A 17,174-nucleotide genomic window follows, 5' to 3' on the forward strand; every position below is an offset into this window, starting at 1 on the left:
TCTCTCGCCGCTCTCGTCTTTCACCTGTGAAATGCAAATGTTAGTACTCTTCTCCTCTGGCTGTCCCCTCCGAGGTTTGTGAGCTGATGCGGGTTGGGTGCTAATTCTCTGCTGATTTTTCTTTTTTTTTTTGCAGTCCTTTCCCTGTATCCTTGGAGAATCCTCACGTCATCCAGCGTGATCAGATCTTTGTCAGTATCATTGAAAAAGGTCCAGACGGCGTGCAGTTGAGCACAGCCTTTGACAGGAGGTGAGTGTTTTATTAATGGTTGCTCGGATGCATTAACACCCTCTGATGAAGGGAAAGTTTGTCGTCATTACTTTAGTACATGTGTTTGGCGAGGACAAATTAAATTGATCTAAAGTGACAGAAAGACATGTATAGTAACTAAAGATTTCTGTTACAAGTAAATGCTGTTTATTTGACTGTTTACTACATTGATAATAATGTTTCTTGAGCGTCAGATCTGCTTTTAGAATGATTTCTGAAGGATCATTTGACACCGAACACTGGAGTAGTGATGCTGAAAATTCAGCTTTGCGTCATTTCATAATTTAGTTTAACTTTAATGTACTAAATTGAAAATGTACATTAATTAAAAAATATAGACACCATAAAACTACTAAACTGACGAATACACAACAGCCAAAATTTGATGCCAAAATTGAGTCACAATTTATATTAGGTGGCCTTACGTACTTGCATCAAATAAAATAAGTACAGTGTACTTATTATGGTCATATTGTACTGCAAAACACTTTTTCTGCCATTGAGTTGGGATACGGGTAAGGTTAGGGATAGGTTTGGTGATATGGTTAGGTTTTATGATTACGTAAGGTGTAAAAAAATGAGTACAAGGTAAAACATGTATGGACACAATAAGTGCATCATACCAAATTATTAATTTAAAAATAAGTACATAGTAAAGGCCATCTAGGTGGGACCCAAAATTGTAACTATAAGAAAATGGAAAATATAAAAATAAAACTGATTCAAAATATTAATTAAAACTCTAAAAGCATCTGATACAATTTTTTATCTGAAATGTGATATTTATATTTATGTTGCTCATGGACTCAAGGTACAAAAAAAATAAAACCTTAAAATAAAATAAATGTTAAATTCAGATACAAAATTCTCATTTGTTTTTGTGTACTTAATAACTAAAACTAAAAGTGAAATAAAATAATAAAAACTATACGACATGAAAAAAATGCTGAAACTTTAGCTGAAAAAAGGTAAAAACCAAATCTGAATCCATATGACTGCTTTGTGTGAAAAAGTTCATGACTCTTTGGTTTTTAAAGGTTCGTTCCTGAAAACATGTCATCCATGGGAAACACTCTGGGTGAGAGATCCTTACACAGAACAGCAGCGCACTTATCAGTAATAATCAGATGATCATCATGATTATCAATGTAATGATTATTATTGGCTTTGCAGTCAATCTGGCACGGGTAGTGCCTCATGGACTGCTGGTGTTCTTCCCTTCGTATCCGGTGATGGATAAGACTCTGGAGTTCTGGAGGGTGAGCGTGTGTCTCAGTCTGACCTCAATAAAGCTGCAATTACCCTTTTAAGAAAAATATGTAGCCGACTCAGTAACTGAAGCACATAATAAGCTGTTTTTTTTTTTTTTTATTTGGAAAAGCATTGTTTAGGCCTTTGTGAACTGGTTCTGCTGATTTATTGGGTTTCTGCAACCCTTAAAGTCTTTAAAAGTCATGCCATTCAATGTTTCATGCGCTACAAAAATATTTTCCAATGCAAATATTGTTTTTCCAATGCAAATACACTTACGTCAGGATACATTTGCTAGACATGTAGAGTGAAGATTTGTAGTTTTGTTTTCTGAGAAACAAATTTTATATTTAAAACAAGAACAAATATCTATCAATCTGGAATTGAAAGTAGTTTTCCTTTTGATTTTTCAAAAAGTTGATTTTTCTTTTTATGATGGTTTTGATCCATTTGTTGTAATTCGAGACAACTTTATATTTGTAAATAGAAATGTCACTTTTTTTTGCAGCGCAGTAAAATTTATTTGGCAGCAAATCTATTTAAGTTATAGGCTTTTTTTTGGTACTGCAAATTAATAAGTAATAAAAGTTAACAGCACTGTAACACAAGTTCAATTTGTTTATTTTGTCCTTAAATGTGCTTTATTTGGCCTCAAAAAGGTTCTAAAGGTCTTACATTTATCTTCATAAAACTCGCAGAAACCCTGTTTGTTGTGTAATAAATGAAAGGCAAGCATATCTTTCCTTTTTTAGGGTAAACTTTCTGTAGATTTTGCAATAACCTTCCTCTTTTGCCAACTTTAGCATTTAAGTCATTTACACCACTCCCTTCACTCTCTCAGGCTAATGGACAAGCCGATCGCATTGAGCATGTGAAGCCCATGTTTATAGAACCCAGGGGTAAAGGCACTTTTACAGAGGTAACCGCTACTGCTATCAGTCATATAATGAGTGCTCACTCAGTAGGAGTTGATCATAATGCTAACAGTGCTTGATCTGCGCAAGCTGTCAGTCAGTGGCGCTCTGAAATTGGATTTTTTTGCAGGTGATTGATGGTTATTATGACAAGGTGAACGACCCAAACTCCAGCGGAGGCAGCTTCTTTGCCGTATGCAGAGGAAAGGTGAGACTATAAATATCCGATGCAATAAAAACACTTCATTACGAACCAAGGCCAGTAATATTAACACTTTTTTTTTTTTTTTCTGTTTTCCAAGGCTAGCGAAGGGCTGGATTTTGCGGACACGTACGGCCGAGGGGTCGTGATCACCGGGCTTCCCTTCCCCCCAAGGATGGACCCCAGAGTGGTGCTAAAAATGCAGTATCTGGATGAGATGTGCAAGAATAAAATAAGCGGAGTGAAGGTACCTGATTTAATGTTTTTTGAGATTGTCAATTCAACATGCTTATTTTTTACAACTGTAATTTAAAATCAAAAATCATTTAATAGTTTAAACTTAATATTTATATTTATTGTGTATGCATATTTTGTAATTTAATGCTTATTTAGCAAGGATTTGTTAAACTGGCCAAAAGTAATATGCAAATCAGCACATTAAAATGATTTCTGAAAGCTCGTGTGACACTGACCGCTGGAGTAATGAAGTTTTGTAAATTGTAATAATATTTTCACTTTTTTTAATGTATTTTTGAGGTCAAACGTTTTAACACTAGTGAAAATTTGAATTATGTATTAATTTATTCAGATGTGCACAAACGGTATAATTCATAATATGGAAATATCAGGATGGTGCAACTCTCCTGGTATCATACAGAAGGGAAATTATTTAGTAAACGAATGAAATTCTTATAAAGTAGTTTGTTACTATTCTACTATACTATATTTGTTATTATTTCTTAGGAAAAAAATGTCCTTTAATGATTTAAATATGTTGTACATATGTTATCCTGGAGCACAAAATCAGTCATAAATTGCGTGTGGGTCATTTAACAATTTTTCTTTTACGCCAAAGGTCATTAGGATATTAAGTAAAGATCATGTTCCATGAAGATATTTTGGACATTTCCTACCATAAGTCTATACCATCCTGTATCGATAAACTGTACGTCAGTGAAAAGCTGCAGTGAGGCGCGTATGGTTGAGGTAGAGCTGCGTGTTCTTATAGTCTGTCTGGCTGTTTAGTACCTTTCTGGGCAGGAGTGGTACAGACAGCAGGCCTCTCGAGCCGTCAATCAAGCCATTGGCAGAGTGATCCGGCACAGAGAAGACTACGGAGCTATTTTCCTCTGCGATCACAGGTCAGCGGTAGCACTAATGACTTCAACGGCAATACCTAGTTTGACTGGAGAGCGAGTACGAAATATTAATGTTCTGGGTTTATAATTCCAGGTTCAAAGGCGCCGAAGCCCGTAATCAGCTTCCTTCATGGGTGAGGCCGTATGTTAAGATTTATGATGGCTTTGGTACCGTGGTCCGCGATGCGGCTCAATTCTTTCGCACAGCGCAAAAAACCGTAAGTCCGTTTCTTGTTTATGTTTTCCTGTTCCATGAACCTAACAGCTGACACGCACATTTCTTGGTCAATTTGTGTATCAGAGACCAGCTCCTGTTAGGAAAGACAAACAGGCCTGTAAAAATCAGGCAGACACTGGGCTGCTCGACACGGGCTCCAGCTGTCCTGCTAACAGTGTCTGGATCAGTAACATCTCTCGAAAGGCCAAAACACTAGACTCGCACGTCCCCAGCCTAAAGAGGAGAAGATTAGGTGAGCTCACCTCTATTCCTCCTTATTTCTGGCTTTTTAATGAGGTCTGAGGCTCTTGGATGACTGTTCATTAAGACATATTTCACTTACTGGAGGTTTATGTCTCTAACTCTTATGAATGTCCTGCTTTAATCTACTTATATATATATATAGTCAAGTAATCGATAGTCAAGTAATTAAGCAATGACTTATAATTTGGTCTCATTCATCCACTTGAACCAACTAAATATTAAAATTAGGCAATGCTAGGAGACTATTGTTTTTAATGGAGACATAGCCCATCATTTGGATGATGTTTTTGATATAGATTTTTATTTAATTGCTGTCAGTTACTGCATTTATGTGCTCGCATGCAGTAAAAACATTTTCATCTTAATTTTCAGTATTATTAATCCAGTCTTCAGTGTCACGTGATCGTTTTGATTGTTTTTTTTTTTGTTCTCAAAACAGTTACTGATGATGCTTAGTGTATTTGCGGAAACCATGATTATACTTCCATTCAAATGTTTAGTGTGCACGTTTTAATAGAAATTAATCGTTTTATTTTGCAGATATGCATCAAATGCATCAAAAGTTACTTTAAAAACAATTATAATGTTGCCAAAAATTCAGTTTGAAATAAATGCTATATACAACAGAAATTATTTCATGAAATATTAAGCAGCAAAATGTTTTTTTTCATATTGATTGTCATAAGTGCAATTTATTAATAATAGAGCACCAAATCAGCATACTACTATGATCTCTGAAGAATCACGTGACACTGAAGACTGGAGTAATACTGAAGATTCAGCTTTGCATCGCAGGAATAAATAACATTTTTAAATATATCAAAATTGAAAATAGTTTTTTCAAATTGTAATATCTCACAGTATTTTGCTGTATCATTGTTTTGTAAGTTCAGTCCTAAAATGATTGATGTTTTAGAGTCAGAAGAGCATTCTGGGAGGGATGGAGCTGCCAGACTTTGCATTCAATATGAGATGGAGATGACAAGTAAAAGGAAACCAGTCGGCTTGCTGGATGCCCTGGACGACACAACCAACGGAGGAGGGATGGAAGATGCCATGGCTGGGGAAGAAAGAGTGAGACGATAATTAAATCACTTGAGAAATCATTTAGTTGCTCTCCTTCCAAACCAATTTTATTTTCTTTGTTTCGTTTAGCACAAAATGAGATGTAATGCAGAATGTCGGAGCAGCTGTTCTCCATATAATGAAAGTGCACAGGGATGTATATGGCAGTGGTCCAAAAGAGGACAAGTATAATAAAAGTAGTCACACGCGACCTGTGCGGCCTTTTCTGCAGGTCCTTTAAATTCATACGACAGTTCGGTGTGAGAAACACTGGTGTAGGCAGCGATTTCACATTTCTCAGAGAAATTGGAAGCGAATAACCTAGAAAATGAATTTTTTTTTGCTGAATGAATGAGATTTGAATGATGAGAAATTACCTCATAAATCACGATCAGGGTTTTGAATGACATCGTGATCTCTTTTTTTATCTGTTTATCAAAGCTTTCTACTTTCGTCAATTTAGCTCATTGTGCAGGTCTGTAAAAAAAAAAAAAAAAAAAAAAAAAAAGCGTAAAATAACTGATGAAATGTGTGTTGCTAATTTTCCCTTTCTCTCATTGATCTGTGACCCTGCAGGCGAGTCGCTTGTCGACGCTTTCTCTCCAGCATGACAAACGTCTGGATGATGAATCGAGGGGCGGGAAACGGAAAATTAAAGTGGTTCAAGAGCGGGTGAGTGATCTTGATTGAATTTTTTTACGTGCTGTATGCTATTGGTGTATGTAGACACTCACTCTGTTGATTACAAGTCTATGCAAAAATTAAAAGAAAAAACGTATTCATCCAAAATGTTAACGTTTACGTGTCATGTTAATCATGTTTTGTCATTGTGCATTTTAATAAACCTTAAATATAATAAAACATTATCTTAATAGGTCAAAACATCTTAAAAATACAGCAAGAAGTACTGTTCTACTGTTAAGCTAGTCATAGGGTTCCTCTAAAACTGACACTGTATTTGCGATTTAAAATTGTAAACATTAAACTGATCGCATTTTACGTCTTCTGTTGGCTGTGCTTCAGAAAACGGTGACTACTTGTACTGCAAAAACAGGCAAAGATTTCATGATGGAGCTGAGACGATGCCTGAGTCACGAGAACTTCAAACTCATCATGGAGGCGCTGCAGTCCTACAAGGCAAGCGATGACCTGAGTGACCTTCTCGCTAACGTGACCGAACCGCTCATACAAGACCGCAACACACACCGTCTGCTCCGAGGTGCGCAATCACGACACATCCTTCAAGAATTGAATTTTCACCGCTAATTCAACTAATATGCCTTCTAACATCTTAATTCCCTTCACTGATCCGTCTGTGACTGGAATCGAAACTGGCAGATAAAGAGCATCGTCTTCTTTTTTCTCAAGGTCTTTATCAGTTTATTCGGCCACACCATAAGAAGGAGTTCAACGAGCGTTGTTCGGAGTTGACCGGTGAGGGCTGTGGCTACAAACAAGAGCATTCGCTGTCCAGGGAGGAGCGAGAGGCTCTCAGGAAGGACACGGGTATAGTTAAAAGGAAACACTTGGATGTATTTTTCTCTCTCCGTAATGATAAATCACACTTGTTTTTATGTTCGCTCTTCCAGTGAAAAGTGAGATGTCACGCGTGAACCCACCCAGTGAGCAGCTGAATTCAAGTCAACAGCTGAACCAAGGTGGTTCTCACCTGAGAGTTACAGAACTCAGTGGCGGGGATGGTAAAATTGGAGGTATATCGGAGTTTGTTGGCATTAACTGCAATTAAAAAATATCTGTCCAGTTTTAGATCAGACAGTCCAGTTTTCAAAAACCCTGTCTGTGTTTTGGCGTATGATGCACTCACTCATTTATGCTCTTTTTAAAACTACTGTTTTATACAATGGCTTATATTCTAAATAGTGTTGTCAAACGATTAATTGCAAGTAATCACATCCAAAATAAAAGTTTTTGTTTGCCTATTATATGTATATGTACTATAAATACACACATGCATGTATATGTTTAAGAAAAATTATATTTATAAAGTATATATATATATATATATATATATATATATATGTATATATATATATATATATATATATATATATATATATATATATATATATATATATATATATATATATATATATATATATATATATATATATATATATATATATATATATATATATATATATATATATATATATATATATATATATATATATATATATATATATATATATATATATATATATATATATATATATATATATATATATGTATATATATATATATGTATATATATATATATATATATATATATATATATATATATATATATATATATATATATATATATATATATATATATATATATATATATATATATATATATATATATATATATATATATATATATATATATATATATATATATATATGTATATATATATATATATATATATGTATATATATATATATATATATGTATATATATATATATATATATATATATGTATATATATATATGTATATATATATATATATATATGTATATATATATATATATATATATATATATATATATATATATATATATATATATATATATATATATATATATATATATATATATATATATATATATATATATATATATATATATATATATATATATATATATATGTACACATACACATATATTACATAAACAAGAACTTTTATTTTGGATGTGATTAATTGCGATTAATTGTTTGACAGCAATAATTTTAAATAAGAAAAAATATTAGTTAAAATTAAGCAACATACACTTTATGTGCTTAAACATGTTTGAATGCATCTATATGTCAGATGCACTTTTGTGGTATAAAGATAGATTTTATTAATTTTGATGCCCTAACAGTCTACTTATTCTAATGGAACTTATTGAATTTACATGAAAGATAATGCATACATTTGATAAGATTATAAAATTTGCCCTCATAAAAGGTTCAAAATCATACATTTAAGGGGGGGATTTTCATCTCTCAATGGAAAGTTTTTTTTATTATTATTATTGATGCAGACATCAGTAGTTTAGTTTTTATGAATGTTTTACAGGGAACGCGAGAAGTGAAGTCCAGAAGCCACAAACATCGATCAAAGAAGGCCTGTCGTGCTCCTCTCTACTGTCTGACATTAAACAGGCCATCGGTGCAGAAAAAACCCGTCAGATGTTTTTGGCCTTGCAGGCCTATAAAACATCAAACAATTATGAACAGATGGTGTCAACTGTTGTGAGTTTATTGACTGAGAGAGATGAAGACATCACTCTGCTAGAACGTTAGTCCGTTTCTTTTGAATTCGTCATAACCTTTTGCATTTTTTATTAAACTGGGTATCTGTTGGAAAAGAGGCTGATCTTGTTGGGTCTGGTCTAGGGTTATCTGTGCTCATTCGACCGCAGCACAGGAAGCAGTTCGGTGAGCTGTTAAAATCCTTGACCGGAAATGATTCTGTTGCAAACCAGGATTCAGCCGTGGAATCAAGTCAACTAAATCAAGGTATTTTTTTAACAATTGTGTGCAAATATGGTATTCTGCAGCTGGGTTTGTAAATAAATATGTTAATCATTCTTAATTGTTATTTTTCGTTGCAGCATCTGAGTTATCTGCAGGAAAGACTCAAAGCAAGATATCATCCTTCTTTTTATAAATGCTGCTTTAAGATATTGTTTTAAGCTGCTCTAAGATATCAGTATCTTCTTTTTTTTTTTTTTTTTTTTTTTTTACATACACCATGCATGAAGAGATTTAAGCAGGAGATTTAAAATAAATTATATATACATATATTATATATATATATATATATACATATATATATATATATATATATATATATATATATATATATATATATATATATATATATATATATATATATATATATATCATATATATATATATATATATATATATATATATATATATATATATATATATATATATATATATATATATGTTGACTACAAAAACTGATATTTGTTACATGTAATTGTATTTTGTCAATAAATGCCTTACGTTATTTTTTTAAATAAATAAATTAACTTTATACTTCTTTTTAATTGTTTTTTTTTTTATATTAAGGTATCTACGTTTTTCAGTAGCACTATTTTACTGTATTGCTTTTTATTTACTATTTATTTACTCTTAATGATTAAAATTTATTCTCTTGAAAAAAGATATTAGACAAAATGTTGCGTAAACAAAACTTGATTGGATATCCAATTTCCCAAAACAATATAGGCTTCTAGTCAGCTATTTTTGTTTTTCCTCCAAATATGAAATATTACTAACAGAAGAAGACTGTTAATAAATTAAAATGTAAAAGCAGTAAGTTAAATACAAATACAATCGATTAACATATTAAAGACAAATGAGTATTTTAGTACAAAATACTGAAAACGGTTAAATACATGCTCTGGATTTATTTAAAAACATGACGTAACATCACCGATTTCGGCGTTTTTAAAACATTTAAAAAATTTTTATTTCAAACGGTCTATGTATTATGTAAGTTTGTTTAAACGTAGTTTTTTTTTTTTTTTTGGTTTGAGAATATCTTTATTTAATTTATTCGCTGGCTGTAGGAAGCAAGAGCTGATCGATGACGACAGTGAGGTCAAAGTTGAGCGACTCCCAATGAGGTGCAGCGAAAGTCTCCGTCCGCACAGAAACAAAACAATGCCAAGACCAAGGGTAGATTTCAAACGTAAGTCCGTGATTTTTATCATTTTAGTCGCGTACGAACTTAAAACCATGTATCTGAATGAAGACGCTACTTACAGAGTGCTAACTTTTTGGCTGTGTGTAACGTTAGCTTAAAAGCTAACCGGTATCATTGTATAACGTTACATCACCCTCATCCCTAATATATCACCCAACATATATTTTAATTAGGTGCTGAAATATGTGATAACTATACTGCATAATGTAGCGGGACCTTTCTTTGTTTGCTCTGTTTCTTTAGCTTCGTCTCAGTGAGCTCCTCTCATGTAAGCACCTTCACCTCGTTATGGATGAAAGCAGTCTGGAAGAAGCCATCAGGACCTACAGCGCTCAGCTTCAGCAGGTGGAGGTGGCGTTGTCTGCTGGTTTGGGCCAAGCGGAGCAGGCTGACCTCCAGAAGCTTAAGGAGGACCTGCAGCAGCTCATTGAGCTCACGGAGTCCAGCCTGGTGTCTGTCAAAAAAAGCCAGCTGCTGGCCTCTTTGGAAGAGCCTTCAACAGACCGAAATGCCACAGCTGTTGCTCAAAAAGTGGTTTTAGAGGATGAGTTTTCGGCTTTCTATGCTGAACTGTCAGAGGACTCTGCTGAGGTAAAACAAAACACTGAACTGGATGAGGAGGATGAGGAAGAAGAGGTGGATATAAGTGGAACTAAGGTATGTGCTCCTTACCGTACCTCCTGGGGAACCCTAGAGTACCATAACGCCATGGTTGTCTGTCCTGAGGAGCCAGAAGGAGAAGAGGCTAGAGTCCGGGTGCTTTACCTTCATCCCACAAACAAGTCCATGAAACCCTGCGGCTTCTACCTTGAGGGCAAGTGCCGCTTCATGGACAACTGCAGGTGTTTTTTTCTGCCTTCAGGGATTTGTTTTATTTTTTTATTTTTAGTTTTTTTGCCAAAAATGTTTAGCAAAAAATTAGTTTTGACCTTTTTTGCCTGTCAGATATTATTTTTCACAAAACATGAAAACACAAAAAAAAAAACAATTTGTGAAAAGTAAACCTTTATACCATTTTTAAAAGTGGAAATTAAATTTTTCTTACACCTTTAATACATGTCAGTGTATTAATATACACACACACACACACACACACACACACATATATATATATAGTTGACATAGTATATTGTATATCTTACACATACATGCATAAATTATATTTTAAACTTTTTAATGATATTGTCAGTGTAAAAGTAACTTTATAAATGTAATTTTTCTTTTTTTTTAAATAACAAAATTCAAATAAGTCATAAGAAAATGCCTTTTCCTTTGTAAATATCATTCACATTTAATAATTCCACACTTTATTATCATAAAACAATATTTTCACGTGTATGTGTGTGTAATTGTTTTATTGACTAATATGTGTGTTTTTCAGGTACTCTCATGGTGAGGTGGTGTGTGTATCAGAGCTCAGGGACTTCATGGAGGCTGATATCAGTAACATGGAGTCGGGCTCTGCGTGTTTGGCCAAGCATGAAGATGGCATCTGGTACCCGGCCAGAATATCAGGTACGATTTACAGCGCAATTAACAGAAAGGAAGAACGGAGATTGCTACATGATATCGTTTGCGTGTTACCTTCCCCACAATTTACAAAACCAAGAGATATTCCTTATTTCCCCCAAGGCAAGATTTCAGAATGGGATATAGCACCAGGTTCACACATAGACTGTACAAAAACACATGCGCTCCATCAGGTAACACAGCAATGCATTACGGGTGTGCACGAGACATTGTGCTTCTCTTTTCCCAGAGATTGAAGGTGGCTTGTACACGGTGAAATTTGACTCGCTGCTGTTGAAGGAGGCTGTGCTGGAGGCTGATGGGATCATTCCTCCTCTTCGTCAAGATGATGGTTCCTCCTCTTCCTCATCAGACTCTGAGGATGATGCAGACCAGTGTGATGCCGCCTATGCCAAAGGTGCTAAAGCATAATTACAACATCCTCTGGACTATTGAGTATCTGAGGAATACAGTACGCTATATTGTAGTCTGAGGAAAATATTTGGGTCAATCTTTTAAAAGACCCATTTACGTTTTTTAGTAGTTGAGAGAAAAGAAAAAAAAATTGCATGTTTTTAAAACCTTTGTTTTCCACTGTAGTTTTTTTTTAAATTGCCATCCTTGTCAACTCTCTTTAATACATAAAAGTGCATTCCATTAAACACATTTTTTTTTTTTTTTAAATGGGAATTTTTCACAGTTTTAAAGGAATTCTCCTAAGCTAATCACAACACCACAGCACCATTTATTTATTAAAAACTGTAATAATAGGAAATATTGTTACAATTAAAAATATTTTAATGTTAAACTTATTTTTGTGAATGTTCAGCAGCCTTTTCTCCAGTCTTCAGTGTCACATGATATTTTAGAAATCATTCTAATATGCTAATTTGGTGCATTTATATGTGTAATTAATTATATATATATATATATATATATATATATATATATATATATATATATATATATATATATATATATATATATATATATATATATTTAATAGTTTTGTATAGTTTTACATAGTGTTTATGGTAAAGTAAAAAACTATTACACTATTGAGAATCTCCACTGTGAAACATGGGAATTAAAACAAAAACACTACAAAATTAAACATTCAGGCACAACAGTAAAGGGGAATTTTAAGGAATGTTACAGATGCATAGGTTTAAAGATCTTCAACACATTTACAGTCTTTTTAATCTCATTGCAGTATTCACATCAAGGGAGGAGGACATGGCCCAGGTAAACAGTGCAGAGTTTTGTGGTTGGGAGGCTCATACGCGTGGCATTGGCTCCAAGCTCTTGCTGAAAATGGGCTATGAGCTTGGTAAAGGTAGGTGAACATTTCCTCTCAAAACTATTAGAACAGATGACTGCATTAGTCGTTGACTGATATATTAGCTGATATTTGGTATCTTTTTAATTATTGGCACCGGCACTGATATTGTGGAAGACTTTTATTTTGACAACACTGGGGCGCCTGAGCACATACTTCACATTTGTCTTTTTCATTAGTTTACTGTCTCTGTCTAACAGTTCTGACAAGTAATCCCACTTTATATTAGGTGGCCTTAACTGCTGTACATACATACATTTAAATTAATAATTTGGTACAATGCGCTTATTGTTTATATAAATGTTTACATTGTGCTTAATTGTAATTCATTTCTGTGCTCACGTTTATAATTTCACTGTCGACCCATGCCTTACTTTAACCCACCCATACCACCCAACTTGTCCCTAACCTTACCCATATCCAACCTCAATAGGTTTTAAAGGGCAGTTGAATGCTGACTTAAATGCTGGATGTGTTTCCCATACATTTATTTGTTTGTGGCCACCCGCCACGATATCAAAACGGACCGATTTTCCAGAAGGCTTAGTTGAATAAACATGAGCACGATCACAAACAGAGGCATGGGGTGTTTTTACATCACTGTATTTCCGAAGGAAGACTTTCTTTAGAAAATGCCGTTTCATTTCACCCTGCACGTGAGCAAGCGTTTGTAAGCTCAGAGCTGCTTTTTCTACAGCTGTTAACGAAAACCTCCATCGCTCGCGCTTAAAGCTTATTGTTAAGCTTGTTATAAGAAATAATCTACTCTAGAAGGGCCTAGCTGCTGTTATTGATTCTCTTGGGGTGTCTACCGGAAGTTAAGTTAAGGCCAACATTTGTTTATATCGTTGACGAAACGGTCTATATCTTGTTTTGTGTATATTTTAACAAGTGCTTCTGTGTGTGCATAGGTTTGGGGAAAACCCTCTCTGGTCGAGTAGAGCCGGTTCAGGCAGTGGTTCTTCCGAAAGGTCGCTCATTGGACATATGTGCTGAGCTCACGCAGAGAAAGACCGCAGCTGCTATTGCTAAGGATAACCCAGCCTCTCGTAAACCGAAGGCTAAAAAGAGGAAAGTCTCCACATCAACACGCCGCAATGTTTTCGATTTCCTGAACTCTAAGCTGGGGGACGCGGCTCAGTCTGCGTCTCATTCATCGAGCTCCACGGTCACTGGTGTAGAGGCCTACAGGGGCGGAAAGAGCACCAAACGTTCCCTGAATGTGCGTCTGTTTCAGACTACAGAGAAAGTAGTTCAGGTGGAGAGAGAGATCCAGCAACTCACAAAGTCCCTCAGTAGAAGAAACGGAAGGTATACTTTACTCACTTTCTTTCTTTCTTTCTTTCTCGTCAGTATCTTTTTTTGAAATTAAGACTTTCCAGTGTTGGACAAATCAACCGGATAAATATTATTTTTTTAATATAAATAATTTAAATGAACTTTCTGGACAACCTCCTTGGATAGATCAGACCTTTTGACAAATAATTTTTTAATTACATTTAAATTCTTTAGCTAAAAAATTGATAAATCTCTTTTTAATTTAAACCATTTAAATGAGTTGAATGAATCAAGTTTTTTTGGAAAGACTTATTTCCTCAAAACCTTCAGCAAATGAATTATGTGAACCAACGGCTTTTTGAAGACCTTTTTTGTGATTTAAATGAACTGTCTAAACAAATATTCTGGATGAAACGAACCTTTGAAGATGCATTGCAAAATGTTATCTCCATTTTATCATAGAAAGCTGCTTCTGCAAAGAAGATAAACCGTTGGAGAGCGCCTTTCGTTGTTACCCGTTTGCTCTGACATAAATCTGCTTGTGCAGTACAGTTGGTAGTTTTGCTGCAGCAGTGCTGTTTCGAAAATAGTGCCGTTATTAATTTGGCTGCTGAAAAACTTAACTGAATAGAGGTGTCTTTCACTCCAGCTCCCGCATCATTGTTCTCTTTCTAAGTTAGTTTTTCTTTGCTTTCTCACTCTTCAGGGATGCGACAGTGGTCAGTCGGATGGAGGAGAAGCTCAGTGCTTCCCGCAAGTTGCTGGAGCAGCTGAAGGCCCAGGAACAGACCATTCAGAGAGAGCAGAAGAAAGCAGACACGCATAAAAAAATGACTGAATTCTGACAAATCTACTGTCTTTTTATGCCGTTAATTGGGACTTTGTTTAGTGTTTATAAACATTAATACATCTGTGGGTTACGTCAAAATTTATATACCCGTCTGTACGATAATAAATGTGTGAAATGCGTTTTTGTTTGTTTGCAGGACTGATATTTAATCTTGATTCATTGAAATGTTTCTTTTAGGGATCTAATCCATTTGGACAAACATCACTTGCAACAAATTTCTAAAAGGTTGTGGGTGGTGTATGGTATAAGGTGTAAAAGAGAGGAAAGAGTAGAAAGACAGTCTATCAGTGTTTTTCTTTATCATCTATGTTAATGAATGGGACACCGCAGACACAACTCAAACACCAAACAAATGTTTCGTTGTTCTTGGCTGGTTATAATGGGAGTTTGGGGTGCTTAACCTACTTTAGAAGGATTTAAACCTAACTTAACTAAGACCGGTGAGTGTTATTTTAGTGTCTAGGAAATACTACATTTTGTATTGTTACTTTAAATGAGCTTTTATGTTAACATTTTCGTATTCATTTAAAGTTTTGTTGAACATTTTAATAATTTTTTGACACTTGTTTAGATGTATTTTTATATTTATACCAGGTGACTTCTTAATACTTTTACTTGCAATTTAAGTTAAATAACAGTAACACGGAGACCAGCAAACTACATAGGCTGAAGTTTCCCTATAAGGATCTGCAACTAGACCAACTCTACACTGAGGCTTTTTACTTTCTTTTCAAAATCTTAAATATATTTATTGGGAGCTCATTTGATTAATACTGGGCATTTCGATCAAGGTAATGCGTTTCTTGGCAGGTTGTGTTTGTCCGCTTTGACCACAGACGCTGAGATTTTACTCGAAACTTCCTTTAAATGTGGCTGTCTTAGAGTAACGGAGCACTCGACAAGTAAAATAAACATTTAATCCTCTTAAAATGGACAAAACAATAATATGCTGGCAGGCAGAACAAAAACCACACGTATTAACCTCGACGATCGGACAAACTGAATACAAACAGGACTTAAATACACAAAGAAATTGACTAAATTAACAAGACACAGGTGAAGACTGACGCAATTTACAGGAAGATAGGGCAAACAGAGCACTTGGTACAAGATAAAACGACAACAAGAGTCCAAAGACATGATATTGGCTTTTTGCTTGTTTTTTTTAATCTGGTTGATATATAACCTTTTCCATATAGTCGCATGAAATGTTTTTGTTACTGTTCCCATGACGACAAAACGGATGCGTCGAGATTTGGCTCCAGGTAGGACGATTGTTTTTTTTTTTGACTGTATGTGCTCATTTAAATAGTTAATGTATTTATTTGTTGTTAATTTTTTACACAACTAGCGAAACAACATCGCGCTTGTTGTGTTTTTGTATGACCCGTCAAGAAACTTTGCTATCTTTTGGCGTTCCGGTGCGGTTGCGCAACAGTAAACTATAAATCGTGAAAATGACAACGTAGCATTGCTAATACAAGTGAAATGTATTTATACGTGTGCTTTAAGGTCAAGTTAATGTGCCCCTGTCGACTGTTGGGCGTAGTTGCATGGTTTTTAGACCTGTTTTAGTCAAATTAAAGGGTACTGTAGGCCTTAACAGCCATGCGAATGCGGATTTGTTTGTAGTAATTGGTCTAAATTTGTGCTCAATATCCTGACAACTCATTTTTGAATCATGTTTCCAGTACAGCATAAAACATGGATTTTTTTTTTTTTTCTTATTCAGAAGATGGGTTAGAAGTCTCACAGTGCAGCCGGTGATCTCCTAAGACGACTTTAATCATGTCGTCGCCCCAAGAAAAAACCTCAAGGAAATCACTTCTCCGAATCCGCCAACACCCAAAGCAAGAGAAGAAACCAGCTTTACTGCTCGTCGGATTGCAGTCGTGAACCTGCTGTGTGTCTCTGCCAAGACTGGCCTTTCTTAAATCTCATCCTGCGACACCAGCCTTTAGGAGTGAACCCTCACCTTTTTCCCTCCTTAACCGTCCTCTGTATTCACATTATGATCTGTCTTTAGTTAAACGAACTCCGTTTGTATCAAAAAAGGTCTTGTGTGACAGACAATTCAAGTAAGTCGAGTATTGCCGGCGTATTCCATTTGTCTACTTTTTGTTTGTTTGTTCTGAATATTGTAA

General features: G+C 34.6%; 2 protein-coding genes across 2 annotated transcripts in view; both read left to right on the forward strand.

Moving 5' to 3' along the window:
* rtel1 (regulator of telomere elongation helicase 1) overlaps positions 1–9,085 on the forward strand; it is a 15,340-nt gene extending 6,255 nt beyond the window's left edge. The window contains exons 16-33 of the mRNA XM_043251396.1: positions 1–39; positions 137–250; positions 1,309–1,349; positions 1,445–1,530; positions 2,364–2,441; positions 2,567–2,644; positions 2,739–2,885; positions 3,665–3,780; positions 3,872–3,995; positions 4,079–4,247; positions 5,175–5,332; positions 5,900–5,995; positions 6,347–6,542; positions 6,692–6,829; positions 6,913–7,035; positions 8,390–8,611; positions 8,710–8,832; positions 8,928–9,085. The exon at positions 1–39 is cut by the window's left edge and continues 94 nt beyond it. Of these exons, the coding sequence (XP_043107331.1) occupies positions 1–39; positions 137–250; positions 1,309–1,349; positions 1,445–1,530; positions 2,364–2,441; positions 2,567–2,644; positions 2,739–2,885; positions 3,665–3,780; positions 3,872–3,995; positions 4,079–4,247; positions 5,175–5,332; positions 5,900–5,995; positions 6,347–6,542; positions 6,692–6,829; positions 6,913–7,035; positions 8,390–8,611; positions 8,710–8,832; positions 8,928–8,983 (2,104 nt within the window). The 3' untranslated portion in view covers positions 8,984–9,085. The remainder of the gene's footprint in view (positions 40–136; positions 251–1,308; positions 1,350–1,444; positions 1,531–2,363; positions 2,442–2,566; positions 2,645–2,738; positions 2,886–3,664; positions 3,781–3,871; positions 3,996–4,078; positions 4,248–5,174; positions 5,333–5,899; positions 5,996–6,346; positions 6,543–6,691; positions 6,830–6,912; positions 7,036–8,389; positions 8,612–8,709; positions 8,833–8,927) is intronic.
* An 821-nt stretch (positions 9,086–9,906) lies between these two features.
* zgpat (zinc finger, CCCH-type with G patch domain) lies at positions 9,907–15,149 on the forward strand. Its single transcript, XM_043252872.1, has 7 exons — positions 9,907–10,039; positions 10,298–10,896; positions 11,436–11,569; positions 11,814–11,981; positions 12,777–12,899; positions 13,814–14,213; positions 14,887–15,149. The coding sequence occupies exons 2-7, from the start codon at positions 10,343–10,345 to the stop codon at positions 15,023–15,025; spliced, it is 1,518 nt and encodes a 505-aa protein (XP_043108807.1). The 5' UTR covers positions 9,907–10,039; positions 10,298–10,342; the 3' UTR covers positions 15,026–15,149.
* The last annotated feature ends 2,025 nt before the right edge of the window (positions 15,150–17,174 follow it).

Source organism: Puntigrus tetrazona, chromosome 11 (assembly GCF_018831695.1).
Source record: "Puntigrus tetrazona isolate hp1 chromosome 11, ASM1883169v1, whole genome shotgun sequence".
NCBI lineage: Eukaryota > Metazoa > Chordata > Actinopteri > Cypriniformes > Cyprinidae > Puntigrus > Puntigrus tetrazona.